At 43.1% G+C, this 22,057-nt stretch overlaps 1 protein-coding gene across 6 annotated transcripts in view; it reads right to left on the bottom strand.

Moving 5' to 3' along the window:
• LOC147028714 (ephrin type-A receptor 7-like) overlaps nucleotides 1-22,057 on the bottom strand; it is a 468,482-nt gene that overhangs the window by 195,299 nt on the left and 251,126 nt on the right. For all 6 annotated transcript variants that reach the window (XR_015057684.1, XM_085879384.1, XM_085879380.1 and 3 more), the window contains one exon: nucleotides 1,291-1,346. Coding sequence is in view for 5 of the 6 variants with exons in the window: in XM_085879384.1 (XP_085735510.1) it covers nucleotides 1,291-1,346 (56 nt within the window). In the remaining variant the exon portion in view is untranslated. The remainder of the gene's footprint in view (nucleotides 1-1,290; nucleotides 1,347-22,057) is intronic.

The raw sequence follows: 22,057 nt of genomic DNA, 5'->3' as shown, positions 1-22,057 counted from the left end.
AGGGGAGGATGTAGACGGGTAAAACACACCCTCAAAGCAGGTGATTGGTGGTCAATGGAAGAACCAAGGTTGCAGTGCTGCGGTGGTGGCCTTGTTAAGTGATGTTACGAGAGTATTGGAACAGAGTAATGGAAATTGACGAGAGTACTGGAATACTCGGACAATAACGCAGAGTGCTGAAATCGCACTAATATCATAATAATCAGAAAAAAAAAAACGTGAAATTGTATACCAGGCATGTTACAAGAACCTTTTAGATATTAACTTGAAGTTTCAACTTCCACTTTGTGCCTGGTATTTCAATGAAAACAATGTTCAAACATCCATCAAACAAGTACCAATGTCTTTGCCTATTGTTACTGTCAAAGTGAAGAAGGGAGGTTCAATTTGGCCTGCAATACAATCTGGAGTGAGTCTGGCGACCTTACTCTCGCATTAAGTGATCAAAATAGGTAACATTTCGAAAGGCACGTGTAAAGGCAGGCATTCAGCTATTTCTGTCTGCCTGAACTTTGCAGTTCACCCCGGCCTGTCGGACTTCATGGCCAGATGCTTCCGCTAACGGCTGCCTGCACCGGAGTATTTATTTGGGGAATGCACCATCCATCCACCGCAAACAGGGCAGCCAGGAAAAAAAAAAGCAAGCTGATCAATGATTCATTAAATAGCTGTGGACTGAGAGGAAGCACGTCCCAGCTGCACCACACATTCGTCCCAGCAGGCCATGGTCCCAACTTCCATCCTTTCATTTGCAGCGGAGGGCCGGAGGATATCCTGCATATCGGCTTCAGCTTGCTCCGGGCCATTTGATCCAGTTATATCCAGTCAATTTGTTCCAGCTATCTCCACCACCAATGCTCAAAATATCTCTGGCCGATTGTCTCCAGATATGTCCAGTAGATACCCCCAGGATTGGCTACTGCTATCTCCATCAATGGCTGCCACCTTCTTTTCCAAGCTTGCTGGCCTATATGGAATGTGCAGCTAAATGTGACATAACTCATATATAATACATGCATGCATTGCATATAAAATATGATTTTAATGCATTTTCCTCAAGGGTGCTCATCATAAGCGAACATGCAACAAAAATATATCAACACTTTTTGACGAATGTCATTATTGGCGACACAATCATATATATATATATATATATATATATATATATATATATATATATATATATATATATATATATATATATATATATATATATATTTTGAACTTTTCAAAACCGTTAACGAAACAGTTCATTACCTAAATCACAATGGTGGTGCAAATTCAACATACCATGGTATTGCTTCTCTTCATCACAGTTCTGTTTTGCTTTGCTGTACCCACAATACCTTGCAAAAACAAAAGGTTACAGCCATGAATGACCGTGGATGCAGGAGTAATGCTGAAATGCATCGATAACAAACGTTTCACAAAGCAATATACTCGATGCACCTTTTGCTTTTTGGGACTGAAATTGCAGCCCTGTTGAGTGAAACAATCATGATGGCATATAAAGAGTCCATTGCTGTTCAAATGCTTTGCGCATTTCCCAATTCCACTCGAATTTTTGGCTTTTACCAAAACTTTTCGACATATGAAATGCTGCACAACAATCATCCTCTTCTGTTAATGTTATACGCAATAAAGGGTCCAGTCCGGTGTCCGTACCTTTGCCAAGGCACGAGTGCTCTGAAAGCGGCCTCATGTGAAGGAATACATTGGATTACACACAATTGCACGATGCTAAGGAAAAAAAAAATAGCCATTCACCCAATCTCGACAGGTCTAAACTCTCCTGCTGCAGTCTTTATACTCCATGATTGCTCTCTAGCGTGGGGGATCATGTGATGGTGGTAGTGGTGGGTGCGAGGGGGGCAGGTAAAAGGAGAAAACTGATGGAAGGAGGAGCGGGTGGGAATGGGAAAAAATAGTGAGGGGAGCAGAATATTGAGAATATATTTAATATACAAGACACCACCCTTCATGACATGGTGGGGTGCAAGGGGATGGGAGGGTGGGTGGAAGGCAGGGTGGGAACATGGTTGGAGATTGAATTTACACCTCGGCAACACATTCACACTTAGCAAGACCACCCCATCTATAAGCAAGATATTATAAGGATAAGAATGCATCAAATATCCCATCCGCACGACATGAACACATCACCCACAGATCACACTCATCCAATCCAAATATACCTCTCATTTCTGCGAACATCACTGCACCCATTTATCTCTATTGCGTATAAGTACCTACCCAATTGTATTTTAAACCTCTATATAAAAATCCTGCCACTACCACCCTCCCAAGAACACGATTCAATACATTAATGACACCATGTGAAATAAGTCTGCCTTGCTTCTGTGATGACTCTCCTCTTTTTCACTCTCAAGCGTATACCTCTCTAATCCTGTCACTGTTCATCGTAGTAACAACTTTCTGCTTTTATTTTATCGGTGCCATTCATTGTCTGAAAATTTTATACGAGATACATGTTGTCATCGCCTCCTTTCTCACGTAAAAAGCCCCCACGGTCTCCATCAGCTGCTCTTCATAGCTGAGCTGATCTGGATCTAACCGTGGAATCAATGTGATGTGCCATTCCCTTTCCAGAAGGGAGTCAGGTAAGGAATTTGAAATGTATTCAGGGTATTGGCACAAAGTGGCCTACTCTTGAGAAAGACTTTTATTGGTATGTTTAAGGTCAACCAGAAAATGGTAGCAGACGGTACATACCAGCTTAACATGATAGCGCAGAAGGACAGTACACTCGGCGATGCAATGCGCTACTTGACAATCACCAAGGTGACAGTTTATATTCAGGTCAGGAATCGAATACACATGAGATAGGCCAAAGACCCATAAGTGCTCTGATCAGTCCCATCAAATCAGACTTGCAAAAGGGAATCACAATTGGCAGATGACAACAATAAGCTGATCATATCATAACCAATCACTTCGCAACAAACGGTTCTCATGCTGGATAAAGAAGATGGCGATTATTTCCCAATGAGGTATCAGATCCAATCTTATCCAACATCATAGTCCTAATCTGTCACAGTGCAAGTTCCACTCTCACAACCTTAAGCCAGAACTATAACGGAGAGAAGTGAAACTAAACGATGAATAAAATGTACAAGCATGTTCAGGTGCATGAGCAGCAACACATCAGTGGCTGGCATGCTCACCTTTGTGGTGTCTCATCTGGATCTCATCCCAGACGGAGTTGGAGCCATCTAAAAACTGCCACGCTGATACATTGCTCGGAGCATACTGCCCTTCAGAAAGAGGACACAGCCAGACCTTTTTCAGGTCGTGCATGGTAAAGATCCCAAGGTATCATCCGAAAACAGCAAATCATTGTGTGTTGATACTCGAGCCAAATATGCTGCTTGTACTTAGTGATGTAATTAGCACGAAGGGCAGTAGGTGAGAGTCCTGGGGTGTAAATATGGCACAGGTTAATATGAGCCGCCTGTGCCTAAGTCTCCTTGTGGCACCCTTGTTTATAGGAAGATTAATAAGTCATGGTGACTTGTTAGCATGGCATCTCGGTCAAGGTACTGGTGCAATTCGACTGTTGCACTTTGACTATTGCAGCTTGAGTGTTGTCATTCGACTGCTGCAGTTTGAACATTGCACTTTTAATAGTACAGTCAAGCAGCGTGAACGGAGTTAAAGCAGAATTTCAAAGGAAAAAGCCATTGAATAAAAAGCTCTCAGCAAGTTGGCCCAGGCCAATCGTTTTGAAACTCAAAGGCGTGTGAAGCACCATTTTTAACCTCCGCCATCTTCAAAGATGGATGGAGGTTACTGTTTTCACCACTTTCTGTTTGTTTGTTTGTTTGTTTGTGAACAGTATTACGGAAAAACTCCTCGACGGATTTCAACGAAACTTGGTGTTGGGGGGGGGGGGTTAGGTATGGTCCAAGGATCATGCTATTAAATTTTGGACTTGGTCCCCCCCCCAAAAAAAAAATTGTCAGAGAAATTTTTTATTTTTTTTGCATTTCTACATGTTTTAAGTGATTTACAACCCCCCAAAAATTGTTACCCCCCCCAAAAAAGAATTTTTTGGCATTTCTACATGTTTTAAGTGATTTCCACCCCCCCCCAAAAAAAATTGAGAGAAAAATTTTTTTTTTGCATTTCTACATGTTTTAAGTGATTTCCAACCCCCAACCCCCAACCCCCAAAAATTGTATTTTTTTTGCATTTCTACATGTTTTAAGTGATTTCCAACCCCCAAAAATTGGTACCCCCAAAAAAGAATTTTTTGGCATTTCTACATGTTTTAAGTGATTTCCACCCCCCCCCTCTCAAAAAAAAAAATTGAGAGAAAATTTTTTTTTTTTGCATTTCTACATGTTTTAAGTGATTTCCAACCCCCAACCCCCCAACCCCCAAAAATTGTATTTTTTTTGCATTTCTACATGTTTTAAGTGATTTCCAACCCCCCCAACCCCTCCAACCCCCAAAAAATTGTATTTTTTTTTGCATTTCTACATGTTTTAAGTGATTTCCAACCCCCCACCCCCCAAAAAAAAATGTTGGAGAAAAGAACTATAACTGTCAGCACTGTTGACATATTTCATGAATACGATATAAGGTTCACTTGAGTGACCCAGCAGTATTGGCGGCGGAGGTTTTGCACTCTCCTGAGTGCTCCCCCTCTAGTTACTTGGGCTTGTAAAGCACATGCTTTGCCTTCGTCATGGTACCATTCGCAATTCACAGAAGCCATTTTTGCTTCATTAACCACATATATGTGATTTCATCAGCAAGCATGGAATCAAAAAGTATATTACAAGTGTTTTTAAATACAAGATATAAGCCAATGGAAGAGCGAGGTAACATATGGGAGAGGCAGCGAGAGAGAGAGAGAGAGAGGCAGCGAGAGAGAGAGGCAGCGAGAGAGAGGGGGAGAGAGAGAGGGAGAGAGAGAGGGGGAGAGAGAGACAGAGACAGAGAGACAGAGACAGAGACAGAGACAGAGACAGAGACAGAGACAGAGACAGAGACAGAGACAGAGACAGAGACAGAGACAGAGACAGAGACAGAGACAGAGAGACAGAGAGACAGAGAGACAGAGAGACAGAGAGACAGAGAGACAGAGACAGAGACAGAGAGAGAGAGAGAGAGAGAGAGAGAGAGAGAGAGAGAGAGAGAGAGAGAGAGAGAGAGAGAGAGAGAGAGAGAGAGAGAGAGAGAGACAGACAGAGAGACAGAGACAGACAGAGAGACAAAGAGAGACAGAGAGACAAAGAGAGACAGAGAGACAGAGAGAGACAGAGAGACAGAGAGAGACAGAGAGAGACAGCGAGAGAGACAGAGAGAGAGACAGAGAGAGACAGAGAGAGACAGAGAGAGACAGAGAGAGACAGAGAGAGACAGAGAGAGACAGAGAGAGACAGAGAGACAGACAGAGAGAGACAGAGAGACAGAGAGACAGAGAGACAGACAGAGAGAGACAGAGACAGAGACAGAGACAGAGACAGAGACAGAGACAGAGACAGAGACAGAGACAGAGACAGAGACAGAGAGACAGAGAGAGAGAGAGAGAGAGAGAGAGAGAGAGAGAGAGAGAGAGAGAGAGAGAGAGAGAGAGAGAGAGAGAGAGAGAGAGAGAGAGAGAGAGAGAGAGAGAGAACACAGTGCACATGCAAGTAAGAAGGTTGTGTGAGTTTGGTAGGGTTAAAGAGGGTAGAAAACATAATTATGGGCAGGGGGTGACAAGAGATGGTGGTGCACTGTGTGATGGAATTTTCAGAGGGAAGAGTGGAATTGAATAGGCTTATGAAGGCAGTTCCACAAATGGTTGAAGAGAGGAACAAATGAATTTTATGCAGTCAAACTGGGTTTTGGGAGTTGAACCCAGAACAGATTTTGTGAGTTTTGCTGGAAAAACCTGCACATCGTGGAATAGTTAGGGAGGGTGAGATGGCTGAGAGAGCATAAGGAGCAAGACCCGAGTAGTGGCAGTAAAAAAAATAGAGATCACCAACCAGTCCGTGATGTATGAGCAAGCAGGCTTGAGCTCTGGCCTCATTGCGTGAGATGCCAATTATGTTGAGAGCTGTTCGGGTCAATTCCATTTATCAGACCAGCATCTAATCATTTACAGATCCACATAGAGGGAGGTCTGACTGTCATCGAGATGGAATACTCTTGGGACACAATGGGGAATCCACTACAAAAAGGAAGTAAGGATTTTTCAATGTTGGAGAGGTTGTCAATGAAGTTGGGGAGCAATACTTGATCCAAAACACTGCCTTAGGCCACTGCAGCCACCCCATTGGGTAAGGAGATTGTTCAATTGATAGCAACATGTTAACTGCACAAGTACAAGAATCATAAAGCCAGGTATGAATGCAGCATTGTAGGCTGCAGGCAGTGATCGTAGGAAGCAGAGCCAAACTGTGTTGACTGCCCCATTTATATCCAGGTAGACTTCCAGTTCCCTTAGAGATTAAATCTCTCCAACCATTCATGAGAGAGAAGTAGCAGCATGTTTAAAGTTGAGTGAACGGGACAGAATCCAAACTGATGCTCAGAATTCAGGCTGTTTCAAAAGTGGTAAGACATCATCAGCAACAACGATGGATCCCTGACTTTTCTCCAAGGAAATTTTACAAAGGAAGAGGCCATTTGGTCCATAATGTTATCTGTAACATCACATTAAACAATCAGTTTTGTGACCAAATTTCTTTGGTGGGCATGGTGAGGGGAGCGAGGGGGGGGGGGAGGTGAGGGGGACAGTTTACTCAATAAATCCATCTCCTGTTTCTGCTGTCACTACCTTTCCAGGACAATTCTATGAATCAAATACTCTGATTGAAAGATCCCTGCCTCACTACAATCCAAACTTTCCTCTTCTTTACCCTAAGACTGTGGTCCCAGGTCCTGTCCTGCCATCACTAAAACCTGTTCTGCAATTATTTTGTCTATACCATTAATTTTAAGCATCTCCATCAGATCCCCTCATAATCACCTCATTTGTAATAGTTAGTTATTAAGTTAGCCTACCACATTGAGAAATCAAGATGGTTGACCACAACTGCCTCGCCACCAGATTCTGTGCCCCCGAGACAAGAGGAAGAATAGGTTTGCCACAGATGGGATGGGATAAACTGATACATGAGATCGAGAATAGAGATTTATGAAAGTACTCCCAGGTGGAATCAGATGCTATGGAAATGGCAACCCATTCCTTTTGTGAGACAGCAAATGTAAGTGCATGCCAGTTGGCATGTGTGAATGGCCAGATCCTGCAGTGTTGAGGTTGCTCCCTCACAATGGCTAGAGAGATATGCGATTGGAAAAGAAAATGTTGAGAGCTGCCAAGGGGGGAAGAGTAGTAACAAGAGAGGCTGGATGGAAAGTTTGTCGTTACCTACTCCCGAAGGAAGGACTTGCTGTTTTGTTTGCAAATCCTTGGCTCATGGAAGAGTGAGGGGACAGAGAATAACATACTAAGTGTGGAGCAATGGGACCACAGTTAAACACAACAAAATCAGGGAATTAACTGAAAGGAAAAAGATAGTGAGGACACAGTAACGTGTAAGTACTAAGAGGGTTGGATTAGATAGGGTCAATAGGGGTCGAAAATATCACAGGTAGGGATGGGGAATGCTATGCGATGGTGAAGGCACTGCTTTATTGAAGCTCTGGATATGTAGGATAACAATTGGACCATCTTTGGAGGATATTTCCATGAATTGGAGAAAAGGGGAATAAAAGAGAGGAGGTGGGTGAAAAGTCTCATTTTTGTTACTTAACAAAGCAGGGGTTCCTGGAAGAATGTGGGCATCCTGGAGGAGCTCAGGAAGGTTTGAAGACAGAGACTGGGGGAGCTAGACTGGAGGAGAGATGGCAAAAAAAACCCAGATGTTCCTGATTTGTCTGCAATGTGAGAATGATATGGGTTAGGAAGTTCGCTTCTTGGGTCAGACACACAGAGTTGCAGAAGGCAGTGATCACTTCTGAGCTGCAATGCTATGGCTCGTGATGCAGAGCTGACAATTCTCCAGCTGGTGCGGTGGCAATTTAAATTGCCATAGATAAGGAACAGATGGGATGGATATATAGCCTACCAAATGATCCAAGAGGTGATATAGGTATATAGAGTGTCATTATCAATTCCATAGTGGTTACACCAAACAGACAGACTAAGTGGCTGCCTAGACGAATGCCCAATCAGAGATATTATTGTGGGTGTGTGGGGTTGAGCACGGTCAATGGACAGTGAGGGATGGAGTTCTTGAAATAGACAGTGACACCACCTCCAGAATAGGGTAGGGGTCTGTCAAATCGGAAGAGAGAATAGCCAGGGAGAGAGACAGATGAATGAAAGACATCCTGTGATAACAACGTTTCTGTTAAGCGTACAAAGTCCAGAGCAACAGCAGTAGCCTTGTTTGGAATGATTCAAATCAACACTCGTGTGATGCAACAGGTCTCCATGGTATTGCACCTGGTGCTATGCACAGGACAAATTTACACCGATGGAGGACGATAGACCCTGGAGTCAGCACAATTTGAGTTTGTTCCATCATGTGCACATAACTGGTGTAGTTTAGAAGACCGATGTTCAAAAAGGAAAGCATCATTAATTTGTATCTCTGCCTTGGAAGGGTTGAGTGACAGTGACAGTTGAGTTTTGCCTTTTTTGGCAACTATTCTAATTATTTGTGCCAACATTTTGAATTGCAGCTACATGGTTAATTCTAATAGTGTAGTCAGTCATGAGCAAGTTTAAACCTTAGGCAAGTTTCCTTACTCGAAATGCCTCTGTTTACCTGACAGTAAGTAAGGAAGTGGTGCTTGCATGTGCAGATAGCATGTGGTGTGGTGTTCTCAAATATTATTTCAGAAAAGGTTACACTGGTTCCTCTCATACGTTGTAAATTTGATGTTTTGACAGCTGAGGTTTGTGTGACATTTGTTAAAATTAGAGGTAGTCTGTTCAAGTCCATAGAGTAGTAGTAAGGTGTAAGGCTGTGTAAATTCAACATAAGCTTTTGTTCTTCTTCTTCTTTCATATGCAGCATGTGGATGCAGGTTGCATCATTTGCTGGGACCGCAGTGGTGCTATAGATGCAGTGCCCCTGTAAGTTAAAGCATCGATTTGTAATTTAGCCAGCGTGTCAGCGATAGCTCGTTTACTCTCAGGAAGGACACCGTGGGATATCTAGCGCCAAGTAACTAATGCCGGCAGGCGGGACACCAAGTTTATTGTTCATCTGAGGGATGGCACACATTGATGTATCGCACTGCGCATGTGGAACACCAGTCACCATTTATCGCTGGGCCAAGATTCAAACTCATGCTGGAGAGCTCAGAGGTGGGTGTACCCACCTCTAGGCCATCCTGCCAGGCCAGCACATGCATTTGGTGATATATATATATATATATATATATATATATATATATATATATATATATATATATATATATATATATATATATATATATATATATATATATATATTACTATCCACCCTAAGATGCAGTGTAATCAAATGATTGAAAAAAAAGCCTTCTCGTGATGCTAATTGTTCGTTACCCACCACCACCTTGTTCATATTAAATATTTTTTTTCTTGTCAGCGCCAAATCGTTACTCTGGCTAAAAATTATTGGCAACCAGTGCAGACTAATTACTACAGTTATCTGTGTGAGCACAGCCTTAATGTAGTTGCTGCATCGGAATCTATCCCCACACTTTAAACAAATTCACGCAAACAGGTATTCACCTATTATATTTGAATGGCAGTCTTCAGCAACAAAGGGTAATCATTATGACAGTTGTTCACAAAGACTGAAATAAGAGAAAGAACTTGATTAATGGAATCATTTATTGAAGTCAGACAGTGGAAACCGGTCTTTATAAACACTCGATTCCAGTCTGCGTCGGCGGAAAAGCAAGAATAATTAATTTTCTCAACCCATTATTGAGAGGGGTATGCCGACTGCTGTGAGAAAGAAGGTGAAGCGACGTCTCAGACATGAGCCATTCTTCAAAGGAAGAAGGAGCACTTTTTCAAACCTCTTAATTTGAAGAAGGGCTCAGGCCTGAAACGTTGCTTCACCTTCTTTTCCTCCGCAGTTGTCATACCTCTCAACTTTGTACTCATACTTGTGCATCATGTTTGGTTTTGCTGAGTCTTAAGATATAGATTAAAGAGCGTCGTTTTTGCCGATGCTGAAACAGTTTGTTGGTGAGGGTTACAATCCCAGAGAGGAAACCACTCTGATGCAGGATACTCAGATGGAGAAAGTGTAATTTGTTCAGGGTGCCGGCGATAACTCACTGAACCTTCATGAGGGAAATCGTGGGATATTTAACATCCAGCGACGAATGCAAGCAGATGTGACTGCCAGTCTAACATTCATCCGAGGGACAGCACGCACACACGCACACACACACACACACACACACACACACACACACACACACACACACACACACACACACACACACACACACACACACACACACACACACACACACACACACACACACAGTTTATAGCTGGGCCGACATTCATACCCAAGATAGACAGCTCAGAGGCGAGTACGCGCAACTCTATGCAATCCCGTCAGCCTCCCAACATTGGGTTGAGAAAATTAATTGTCCTTCCTTAAAGTTAAACTCGAACTTTTGTTTGATTCCCATGTTCACGCATTCTCCTCTTACATTGATTTTGGATGACATCATGGATGATGTTATCGACAACACCTAAAACTTCCATTAAAACAACATCATCACCGCCTTGTATTTCCATTTCAACTATTATTTATGCATTTCACTTTAATTCCCGTTCCATTAAATCCTGTCATCAATTTCCATTCCAACATTAATTATCACCATCATATTGTCACCATTTTTATCCGACAAAAATCATTTCATTCAATTTTTTAATTCACAATATATTATACCATTCTGTTATTCCTGCTTTATACTTACTTTTCAATGTTATTTTCACGACTTCAAAATTTCCATTCCCCTACTTAATTATCACGACCTTTCACTTCCATCCCCGCTGTCATACAGTTCAGTCCTACATTTTTAGTCCCCTACTGGTTTCACCGGAGGGGACTATAGGTTTGCTCTCCGTCCATCGTCTCACCTGTAGTTTTTTTTTCAGACTTTTTTTTCCATACTTTTCAACATATTCAACTGAAACTTGGTACTTGGCTTTATTATGACAAGTTACAGAACAAGTTCGAGTTTCAGGGCGTTTCATCAATTTTTCACAGAGTTATGCCCTTTTTGGACTTAGAAAACATCACATTGGTAACGGACTCCTATTGCAAGGCAATTCTCACTCTTGTTACTTCTCCCTTCCACTTCCAATGGGTGCTATCATTGTCGCACACCTCCATTCACAATCTATTATTCCTTTGTTTCACTTTCATTTCATTCCATTAGTCGTGCCTTACAATTCCATGCTACTAATGTCCCTGTTTCATACTTTCATTCCCACATTATCGTCAATTTCTACTTCCATTCACACCATATTATTACGACCTAACACTATCATTCTCACAATACTACTGATTAGATTCTCATTCCATGAATACTGCCTGACACAATTATTTTTTTTTATCATCATCATTATTATTATATGCCTATTAATATTTTAAACTGTGAACTAAGACTCATCATGGGGCTCACGTATATCACAAGCAAGACAAAGACATGAGGAATCATCAGTGTACTTTTACATGCATTACCAGGACAGTAGGCGATAGTGGATAGAAAAAAATGGTATATGGGATATTAACCTGGGTTCCCTATACTATGGAGCCAATGGTTAAGATGGGAATGAGATCAGGTACTTTAGTGGGGCAACTTAGCATAACAATTGTGCATTTTGTGAGGAAAGCACCAAATTTGGCACACTAGTAGCCAATCATATTATGAACAGATTTGGATATTGGGCCATCTCAAATTCAGCCATCTCAAATGGCTGTGGCAGCCATTTTCCACTGCCATCAAAAATTTGAGATGGCCCAATATCCAAATCTGTTCATAATGTGTTAGGCTACTCGTGTGCCAAATTTGGTGCTTTCCTCACAAAATGCACAATTGTTATGCTATATTTAGCTAAGTTGCCCCACTACTTATATGAGTATTTCCACTCTATAACCGTTGTCCTCGAGCTTTCAATTCCATTACTTTATCAAGAACTCCATTTTGGTTGACTTGTTTTGTGTTGCTCGTGGTGCAGATATCCGTAGTTTAAATCCCATAAACTCTGTTGACATGTTCATTGTCCACAAATGTTGGTGTAATCCATGGACAAAGTACATTCATGTCTAATAATGTCACCTGTCCTGCATGTACTGTGTGTATAAGCTCCACCATGAGCCTTTGATCACTGTGAATAAAATAAAAATTAACAAAAGCCTAATTCAATTAAATAGACACCAACTGGTATGTTCGTTACTACGCTGGTGTGGGCTCCTAGTGTTCCTAATAAAGTCACCTTTGCTCTTTAAAGGAACCTGATGCCGTCAGATCTCAGAAGCTAAGCAGAACCAAGCCTGGTTAGTACTTGGATGAGAGACCTCCAGGAAGGCCACATATTTTCAGCTGAGGGATGTGGCTTGATATCTCAATTGGAAACTTCCTTGTGTTTGATCCGGATAATCCAGGGCATTTGTTCCTCTGTAGAGTTTAATCCGACTAAACCTACAGCCCTGGTGCAGTACGCATGCACAATGTGCTGCATCACAGACCATGGTGGCTTTGTGATGTACCTGTCATATCTGCACACAGGCTATGGAGTTACAGATCCTGCAGTGCTCTCAAATAGAAGAGTATGCCATTGTGTGCCTCGGCTATATTCCCTGTCTCGACATGAAATGCAGAATGAAAGGTGATTATCAAAAAGGGATGTGAATGCTGATTCAGAATCATCTGAAGTTTCCAAGAACCGTTGTTTTTGGCCACTCGTTATGAGGAAGCGACATAAGATAAGGATTGAAAAACAAAACAAGTATTTTTTTTTATTTTTTTTTGGAAAATATAGTAAAAGTTTCCCCGGCATGAAAAGTAGTCCAAGTGGACAAGAGTATTATCTATTACACGAACACCAAGTTTACATATTCTTCCTCTTCTTCAGCATATTTTCATTGTTGTTGTATTTCATCGAAATGTTTATTATTATGATAAACAATACAGGAAATTTATATATTACCTACGCAAAAATGGGAATATTTAAAGTCTCCCGCTCTCAACTGTCTGTTTTATTTTCACCGTATCCCCTCTAAATTAATTTTTCTCATTTTATATATTCTCTCTCCTCCTCTAGAGTGTCTCTGCAATACTTAGATGGCCTTAATATTTCTGTTGTTTTGTTCAAAGTTTGCCATTCCTTTTCCCTGGTGTTCCAAAAACGTAAATCTCCGAGTTCCTCCATCATTGAGCGAACTGCTGACCTACCTTATGGGATTCCAATCCGTGAATGAGCTTTGCACGTAAAACGCACCCGTGAAAGGCAGCTATTGCCCAACACAGATTAGGGGTGCCTTCTTCCAAGCTCGTCGTTATTTGATTTTAAAATACTCCAGTCTCCCCCTCCCCGCATTCAATGAAAGTTGAAATGCAAAGTGCTGTGTATATCTGTGGGAGATTTGTTTTTATTAATTATGAATTTTCAATAAACGCAGTCCATCACAGAGATCTGGTGCACATTTCCAAATTAATATTACAGCTATGTAAGTATTGGAAAAGGTTCGACATACGGAATGGCACCACAAGCGGGGGCTTTGTTTATTAATTTTGTTTAAGTGCCTGCGAAGCCACTTTGAGCTCCAAGATTTATCGCAACTACTGTGAGTTTATCTTTCTAACAGCCCTCGCAATTCCGTAGACTAGCATAAAGATGCCAAATCACTATGCACTCACTGTGTAGCATCGCTGTGCCATCGAGTGTCCTCACATTAACAGTGTGCCACTATGCAGGCATTTAGCACAGATTGGTGCTTTGAGTTTGGTTTGTGACATGAGACATAGTGTGGGTGTTAAGGGGAAGAGGTGTGTGCCACATGGCAAGGAAGACTGACGTGAGACTAAGTGTTAGACTTTGGACAGGGCCTGTGACACTCCCCTGAATGTTCGCTGCAGGGTGTGTGACAATATGCAGAGTCAACATGAGACAATTTAAGGAATGAGGAGAGGATTTGAGGCATGCGCAGGTGCATGGAATAAGGCTGGATGTATGGAACTCTATCGGGTGTGACGAAACGGGCGATAAGTGCAAAGTTTGGCAAGATGTGTGATGGGAAGCAGAGGAGACAATATCCGGCTTCCATCTTGTAACTGGGATTAAGGTTCTAATTCTCTTCAAGTGAGGAAGTTTGAGACTCTGCTCTGAAGAGACTTACTTCAAAAGCTCAATAATTTTTTTTCCCAAATTGTCTCGTCTAACCATCGTTACTTGTTGCCTGATGTTTATTTTCTCGAGTGTCTGTTCCTGTATGTTCTCATGCATTTATTTTGTGCCGTTGTATCAAAATAATGTACACTGGTCTACACTGATGCACATGTGCTTGTGGGCCTTACCAATTTCTCTCTCTCCCTCTTTGATTGGATCACAGCTAAGGTTGTGAAACCACTGTTCAGAGATATTTTCAGCATGAAGGGTCAAAACCTCAAAGAATAACCCTCTTCCCCTAATGATTCCACTTCCTACAGACAGCTGTTTATCGTTTACCTTTTTCATAATAAAATACACAATTTGGTGTCTGTCTCTGTCTGTCTGTCTGTCTGATCACGACACGTTCAATCGTTACTTACCCAGTCTCAACCAAACTTGAAAGGGTGACTAAGGGGCACATGATGGAAGTTGGCGTGACTTCATTTGGCCCCCTCTCCAAGTAGTGGGGCGGCTTAGCCCAAATATTCAAAAGAATTGTGCATTTTGTGATACAAGCACCAAATTTGGCACAAATGTACATTAATATGTTGCGAACATTTTCAGATATTGGGCCACTTGAAATTCTCTCTTTATGTCCACCAAATTGGATTTCAAAAAAAAAAATTCACTTGAAATCTACATTTGCTATTATCTCTGGACGTAATGCAGCTATTGACTTGATTTTGGTATCTAAATGTATGTTTTTGGGGGCAAGGAATCCAATGGTACCATTTTCAACTTAATATTATCTATCACAGTCTGTTATATAATTTTATTTGGAAATTATCTGGGCAAATATTGGATTCTACACAATACTTTGAAAAGAATGTCTTAGTTCTGTAAATATAAATAAAAAAAAAACTATACTAAATCACTAGTAACAACTCAGACAAGCTCATATATACTGGCAGTCTAAAATATAAATTGACATCAAGTGACTGCAGCAGCACTGTACATCCTGCAACACCGTGCCTACAACCACTACTGTCTGGGAGAAACCAGGGATGCAGAGGACCTTCCGGAGTTTGAAGACTGGTGTTGCCAGAGAGGAGAAGACATCCCCCAGTTTCACTACTGGGCAACCGTGCTGGAACTAGAACTGTTGGTTCTAGTGTATGTGCGTTCTCTCAGGCAGGGATCGTTAATGATGTACCTCGATGCTCTGACAGAGCTGGTCCCCTGGTTCCATGCACTGGATCACACCCACTATGCTAGGTGGATACCAGTGCACCTGAAGGACATGGCCGACCTCACCATCAAACACCCAGATGTAGCCAGGAAATTCAGGGAAAGCCACTTCACCGTTCAGAAAACACAGAGGGTGTTCTCTTCAAACCCGATTGACCAGGCACATGAGCAGAATAATGCCTGCATCAAAGGAGACGGTGGAGCAGTTGGGCTCACCGACAACCCACGTGCCCTACGTCGCTGGATGGTTGCGGGACCAGAAGTTGCCAGGGTGATCGAAGAATTCCAGGATGGGAACCAACACTGGAGACGGCAAACAGCAGACACACGTCATCATGATCAGACGCCAAGTGTACAGGCCTCATTTGTGAAAGATGTTCGCTCTCTCGTCGGTGTCATAGAGGAGATGGGCAACCCATTCGAGGAGGAGAGTCAGGATGTAGTCAAACTGGACACAAAGGAGATCGCAGATCCTGCTGCTGTGGAGACCGTGATGAATGCCAAGAGGATTGGCCAAGAGCAGTTCGAGGCTTTCACCAGAGAGTGTCTGTTCGACAGAACAAAGGCAGTGGATGCACCCATTCCTCGTAACAAGCTGAAGGTGTTCAGCACTTCCACTCCAAGAAGCCAGAGCATAGGTCAGCAACAGCTCGCCTCCATCAATAATGACCGTGAACTCTTCGCACGCCTGTACATTGGCTGCCAGACGAGGGATGGAAACCTTGACGAGTTATTTTGTCATGAGAATCAGGCATGTCCTCCTGCATTGTCTGATGGTGGAAGCATCTGCACTGGTACCAAGAGTGATCTCCTCACATGCTTGGAAGAAGTCTCCGACGCAAAGACAGAGACTCCTGTCACGACCTGTATTGTGCTTGATGGAGCAGCCATCGTCCAGATGCTGAAGCCGGCTGCATCAAAGACCTTTGAAGAGTATGCACAACAGATCTTCATCCCATATATGTCCACGAAGCTGCAAACAGTGTCACGCCTGGATCTGGTCTGGGATACTTACCTTGCTGATTCACTGAAAGGTAGTACACGTGCAAAGCGGGGACAAGGTGTGTGGAGACGTGTGGTGGCTGCTGCAGCCATACCAGGAAACTGGCAGAACTTCCTACGAGTGGACAGCAACAAGACCGAGCTGTTCAGGTTCCTCTCAGCAGCTCTCATGGAATGGTTTGACGAGGAGGACAAGCAACTCGTCATTACTGATGGAGAGGCAGTGCTCAGCAAGCCACTACTGCCAGATCTGACCTCACTCGCCCCATGTAACCATGAAGAAGCTGACAGTTGGATGTTGCTGCATGCATCTCACACAGTCCAGCATGGACACCATGCAATACTCATCCGGACTGTAGACACCGATGTTGTGGTGCTGGCAGTGTCCCTGGCTCAGGAGTTGCAACCAGAAGACAAACTGTGGCTGGCATCCGGAACAGGCCAGAGTTTCCGATACCTAGCAGCACACGAAATAGCAGCTGGATTGGGACGAGAAAAGGCTCATGCACTGCCAATGTTCCACGTTCTAACTGGATGCGACACTGTGTCTAGTTTTCATAGACATGGCAAGAAGACTGCGTGGGCAGTCGGGACGGTACTGCCAGAACTCACTGAGACGCTGCTGCTGCTGTCCTCTGCACCTCGTGACATACCAGACGATGCAATGCGCATCATCGAGAGGTTCGTGATCCTGTTGAATGATCGAACCAGCAAATGCACAGACATTGACAAGGCCAGGAGGAAACTCTTCGCAAGGAAGAACAATGTGCAGCTCATCCCTCCAATGACGGCAGCTCTGGAGGAACATGTCAAGAGGGCAGTGTATCAAGGTGGACATGTGTGGGGTCAGATACTGCTGTCAGTACCAGAGCTCCCTCCACCAACCAACTGGGGTTGGTCAAAAACTGGAGAAGGACAGTACACTCCTTACTGGACCAGGCTAACTGAGGCAGCTCACAGCTGCATTGAGCTGGTTTCTTGCAAGTGCAAAAAAGGGTGTGTGAGGCGCTGCAAGTGCAAAAAGGCTGCCCTTCAGTGCACAGCCCTCTGTGTGTGTGAAGGGGACTGCACATGACGATGAGTCAACAACATACATGTACTTGTGGCAATGCTGAACTTGTTAACATGACACTGTTTATGTACACGTATCTTCAGTACCGGTATATACCTAGCCTCAGATACCAGTACACCTAGCCTCAAATACTAGACCATGTAGCATGTCAGTATTATACCTAAGATATTTACAGAACTAAGACATTCAGGTCAGGTCAGGTATCGGAGCATGTGCCAGAACAGCACGTCGCTGCGTCCACTTTCCGCCGGTACTCCAGGGGCCTCCGTCTGGCCATCCCCCAGGCAGATGCCAGGCCCATCCCCATCTCCTTGAGATGATGGTCAACCTGTTGCAACCATGAGGCACGTGGTCGACCCACTGGCCTCCTCCACTCATGAGACTCCCTCGCTGAGAGAATCTGGTGAGCAGGATCAGAGTCAGGAAAACGAGCCACATGTCCATGCAGCCGCAACTGACGCTCACGGACTATGCAGGTAACAAATCTCATCCGAGTCTCTCTCAGCAACCGCTCGTTGGACACAAAATCCGACCAGCGATAGCCAAGGATTCTCCGAAGAGACCTGGTACCAAAGGAATTAAGTCTCCGTCTCAGATCCTTGGTCAGAGTCCAAGTCTCGCACCCATAGAGCAAGACTGGAAGTACCAAGGACCTGAAGACTCGGACTTTCGTCCTCCCGTACAGGTACCGGCAGCGCCACACCCCATGATCCAGTGAATCCATGACTCCCCAGGCCCGACCCAGACGTCTATTGACCTCTGACTCGCAGCCAGCAGAGACATGAATATCACTGCCAAGGTAAGTGAATCTCTCCACGACCTCAACATCCTCACCACAAACAGACACAGACAGGACAGCAGCATCCAAGATGTCACCGAAAGCCTGGATCTTAGTTTTGACCCAAGAAACCCGTAATCCCAACGGCTCCGACTCCTCATTCAGCACCTCGAGGGCCCCCAAGAGGATGTCTAAAGTCTCCGCAAAGATGACTGCATCATCTGCAAAGTCAGGGTCCGAGATCTTGACATTCCCAAACGCTGCACCGCAGCTTGATCTCTCCAACATCCTCCCTAAAATCCAGTCCATACAAGTGCTGAAAAGTGTGGGGGCAAGTACACATCCCTGACGAACTCCAGTAACAACTGGAAATAAGTCAGAGATGGTACCACCACACTTCACAGCACTCTCAGTACCAGAGTAGAGTTCAGACATCAGATCGATCAGTTTTGGTGGCACCCCACGAATACCAAGAATCCTCCAGAGGACATCCCGATTCACTGAATCGAACGCTTTACAGAGATCATCATAGGCTGCAAGCAGCCCCTGCCGAAACTCTCGTCTGCGTTCGGTGAGGACACGACATTCTAAGGACACGACATTCTAAGGTGAGGACACGACACGACACGACTAAGACATTCTTTTCAAAGTATTGTGTTGAATCCAATATTTGCTTAGATAATTTCCAAATAAAATTATATAACAGACTGTGATAGATAATATTAAGTTGAAAATGGTACCATTGGATTCCTTGCCCCCAAAAACATACATTTAGATACCAGAATCAAGTCAATAGCTGCATTCCGTCCAGAGATAATAGCAAATGTAGATTTCAAGTGGCGGCCATTTTGAAATCCAATATGGCGGACATAAAGAGAGAATTTCAAGTGGCCCAATATCTGAAAATGTTCGCAACATATTAATGTACATTTGTGCCAAATTTGGTGCTTGTATCACAAAATGCAAAACAGGTTTGCTATGCTGCTACACTAAAGAGGGTTTTCCACCTTTGGTGAAATCCTTGTTAAGGTGTATATTTGTGTTTGGATAACTATTGGTGCCATTTTTCCAAGGCTGCTTCCAACAATAAAATTAATAACAACACTAATGATAATAGCATCATATTAATGTTATTACAAAACAATATTAATACTAATAATATCCCCCCTCCCCAAGGGTTTTTTCCTCCTTGGACAAAGCCATGTTAACATGTATAAATAGCTTATTGTGGCTTTTCGAGCATACATGTACTGTAATCGAATCCCAGAGAGGATAATAACTTGAATGACCCTTCCTGCTGTTTCGGTATGTAACGGGTGTACAAGTAAAATAAAATAACAATAAACTTCTTCCTCTTTCCACCTTATTAGTCCCATACTGGTTTTACCGGAGGGGACTAGCTATAGGTTTGCTCTCCGTCAGTCCCACCTGTGGTTCCAAAAAACAAAATTCCCATCCCCTTTAACATATTCAACTGGAACTTGGTATATCACTTTATTATGATAAGTTACACAAGAAGTTCGATTTTCAGGGTGTTTCGTCAACTTTTCACAAAGTTATTCCCTTTTTAGACTTAGAAAATATCACATCGGTCAGGGACATGCATTGTAAAGCAATTCTCGCTCTTCTCGTATTTATCATGTCTTTCCGCTTCTCACCCTTAGTTTTTCATCGTAAATCTTACTCTCCACCTCTTCCTTTCCCTTCTACTTAAAAAAAGAATCTTTCACACCCTATTCTTTCCTTGTTTCATCCCAGATGTGGTTCGCACCTTAAGTGATTCACAACCCAGCACGACCCGCTAGCCACATTTTAATATAAAATGATTCATCTCCTCTCTCAACGATTGCCCTTCTCCTTCTCTCCTCTTCTTACACAAGTTCTCCTTTTCTCCCAAGCTGTACCTTTCTATCAATCCTATCTATCTCACTCCCAAGTTTGTTTTACGTGTCTTGTTATTTTCATACTACACTGTTTTTCTTCATTCTTTTAACGGCTCTTCTATGCGCCATGGATGCCATGTGGATCTTTGTACAACTGAACTCTCAATTTGCAAATGAAACCCAGCTTGCAACAATTTCGAGAATACAAATGTAAAACTCTCCATGTTTGCATCGTCTGTGCCTTTTTCTCAGCCTGCATTTTCCTTTACCACCTTCTGAGCTCTCATTCTCCCGCCTTAATGACCTGTTTGGACATCTGACATTACTCTGTTCTCACATGACAGATGTCTTCCTCTTGGTTACCACTGCTGTTTCAGGCATTGTGTGCATAACAGAAACACTTCTTTCACGAGATGTTCTTGAATCGACTTCCAGTTTGAATCCTTGACCGCACCTATATGGGAGTGTCACTGTTCATGTCAAGATCTCCATCCCCCCCATAACCTATGCTTCACCCAAACCCCCCATCCCACTGTTAATATCTCTTGCTCTGCTTTCCTCATTGTAAGCACATATTATCTGTCTGTGTATTGTGTCATCTACCTATTGAGTGGATCAACACGTCTCTTTCTATGAACGTGAATCAACTCGTAACCATCCATCTCAACTAGTCAAGCAGAACCTGGCAGTTTAGTCAGACTGACTAACAGGGACTGTAATATTTGCTCTCCCTAAAAGACTAGTCTTCAATGTTTTTTGCATCTGATGTTATCACCACCTTGAAATTCTTTCAATCAAACCTGAGAGCACTCAAACGCATGTTTTTTTTTCGTATATTTTCAGCAGTTATCCGATCCATCCTCTTGGTTTTGGCACAGTCTTGTGTCGAATGAACTGCAATCCAAGCGGTTTGCCTTCTCATTTCGTTAGATAATTTCACACGTCCAAAAACAAATGTATCTCCATCCTTTGGTGAGCCAGAAATCACAATCTGTCTAATTTTAAGGTTGAGCTTTGCCAGCTCTCTCCTCGTTCAGAGTCCTGGTGGCCTTGATCATTTTGTGGTCTGTCGTTCCCCTACTTCACTCAACTCACTCATCTTATTAGAGTTTATAAAGGTGGTTTATAACAGCTTCAGTAGTAAACCAACCAAAATGTTACTCAAGAGCACAGCTTTTTTTGAGCCATGCTTTAACCTCTATGCAGCTTTTATGGAATTGTGGTTGTTGACATCAAACACCACATTGATGTGCTGACTTCCTCATCCGGCATATAAGGCTAAGAGAAAGATAGCTTTTTTTGTATACCTTGTCGAGGCTCGTATGAGAGCTAACACAACACACAGCAAGGAGGGCATGAGACAAGAGGGGTGGGAGTGTGAAGGACAAACCAGTGGGGAACAGACACTCGGAGTTCTGGGGAAGGGAGAGGGATGGGGCGGGGAACACAGGATATACAAGATGGACATTACAGGGACTTTCAGGAAGGAAAGCAGAGAATTTGAAGGAGGTGGGCTTGGGGTGGATTAACGGGGGTAGAAAAGATCGAGGATTTGGATGGAGGATGATAAGAGGTGGTGGTGAACAGCTGTTTTGAAGGACTGGAGGGATGAATGGGATTGAATAAAGTAAGGGAGTTTATTCCAAAGGTGGGGGAAAAGAGGAATGAAAGGGTGAAGGTGAGCAGTGATTCGTGATTTTGGTAGTTTT

This window comes from Eptatretus burgeri, chromosome 4 (assembly GCF_056783735.1).
Source record: "Eptatretus burgeri isolate ZD-2024b chromosome 4, Ebu_testis_v1, whole genome shotgun sequence".
Lineage (NCBI taxonomy): Eukaryota > Metazoa > Chordata > Myxini > Myxiniformes > Myxinidae > Eptatretus > Eptatretus burgeri.
The sequence above is the reverse complement of the archived record's forward strand: the minus strand, read 5'-3'. Positions and strand labels throughout refer to the sequence as shown.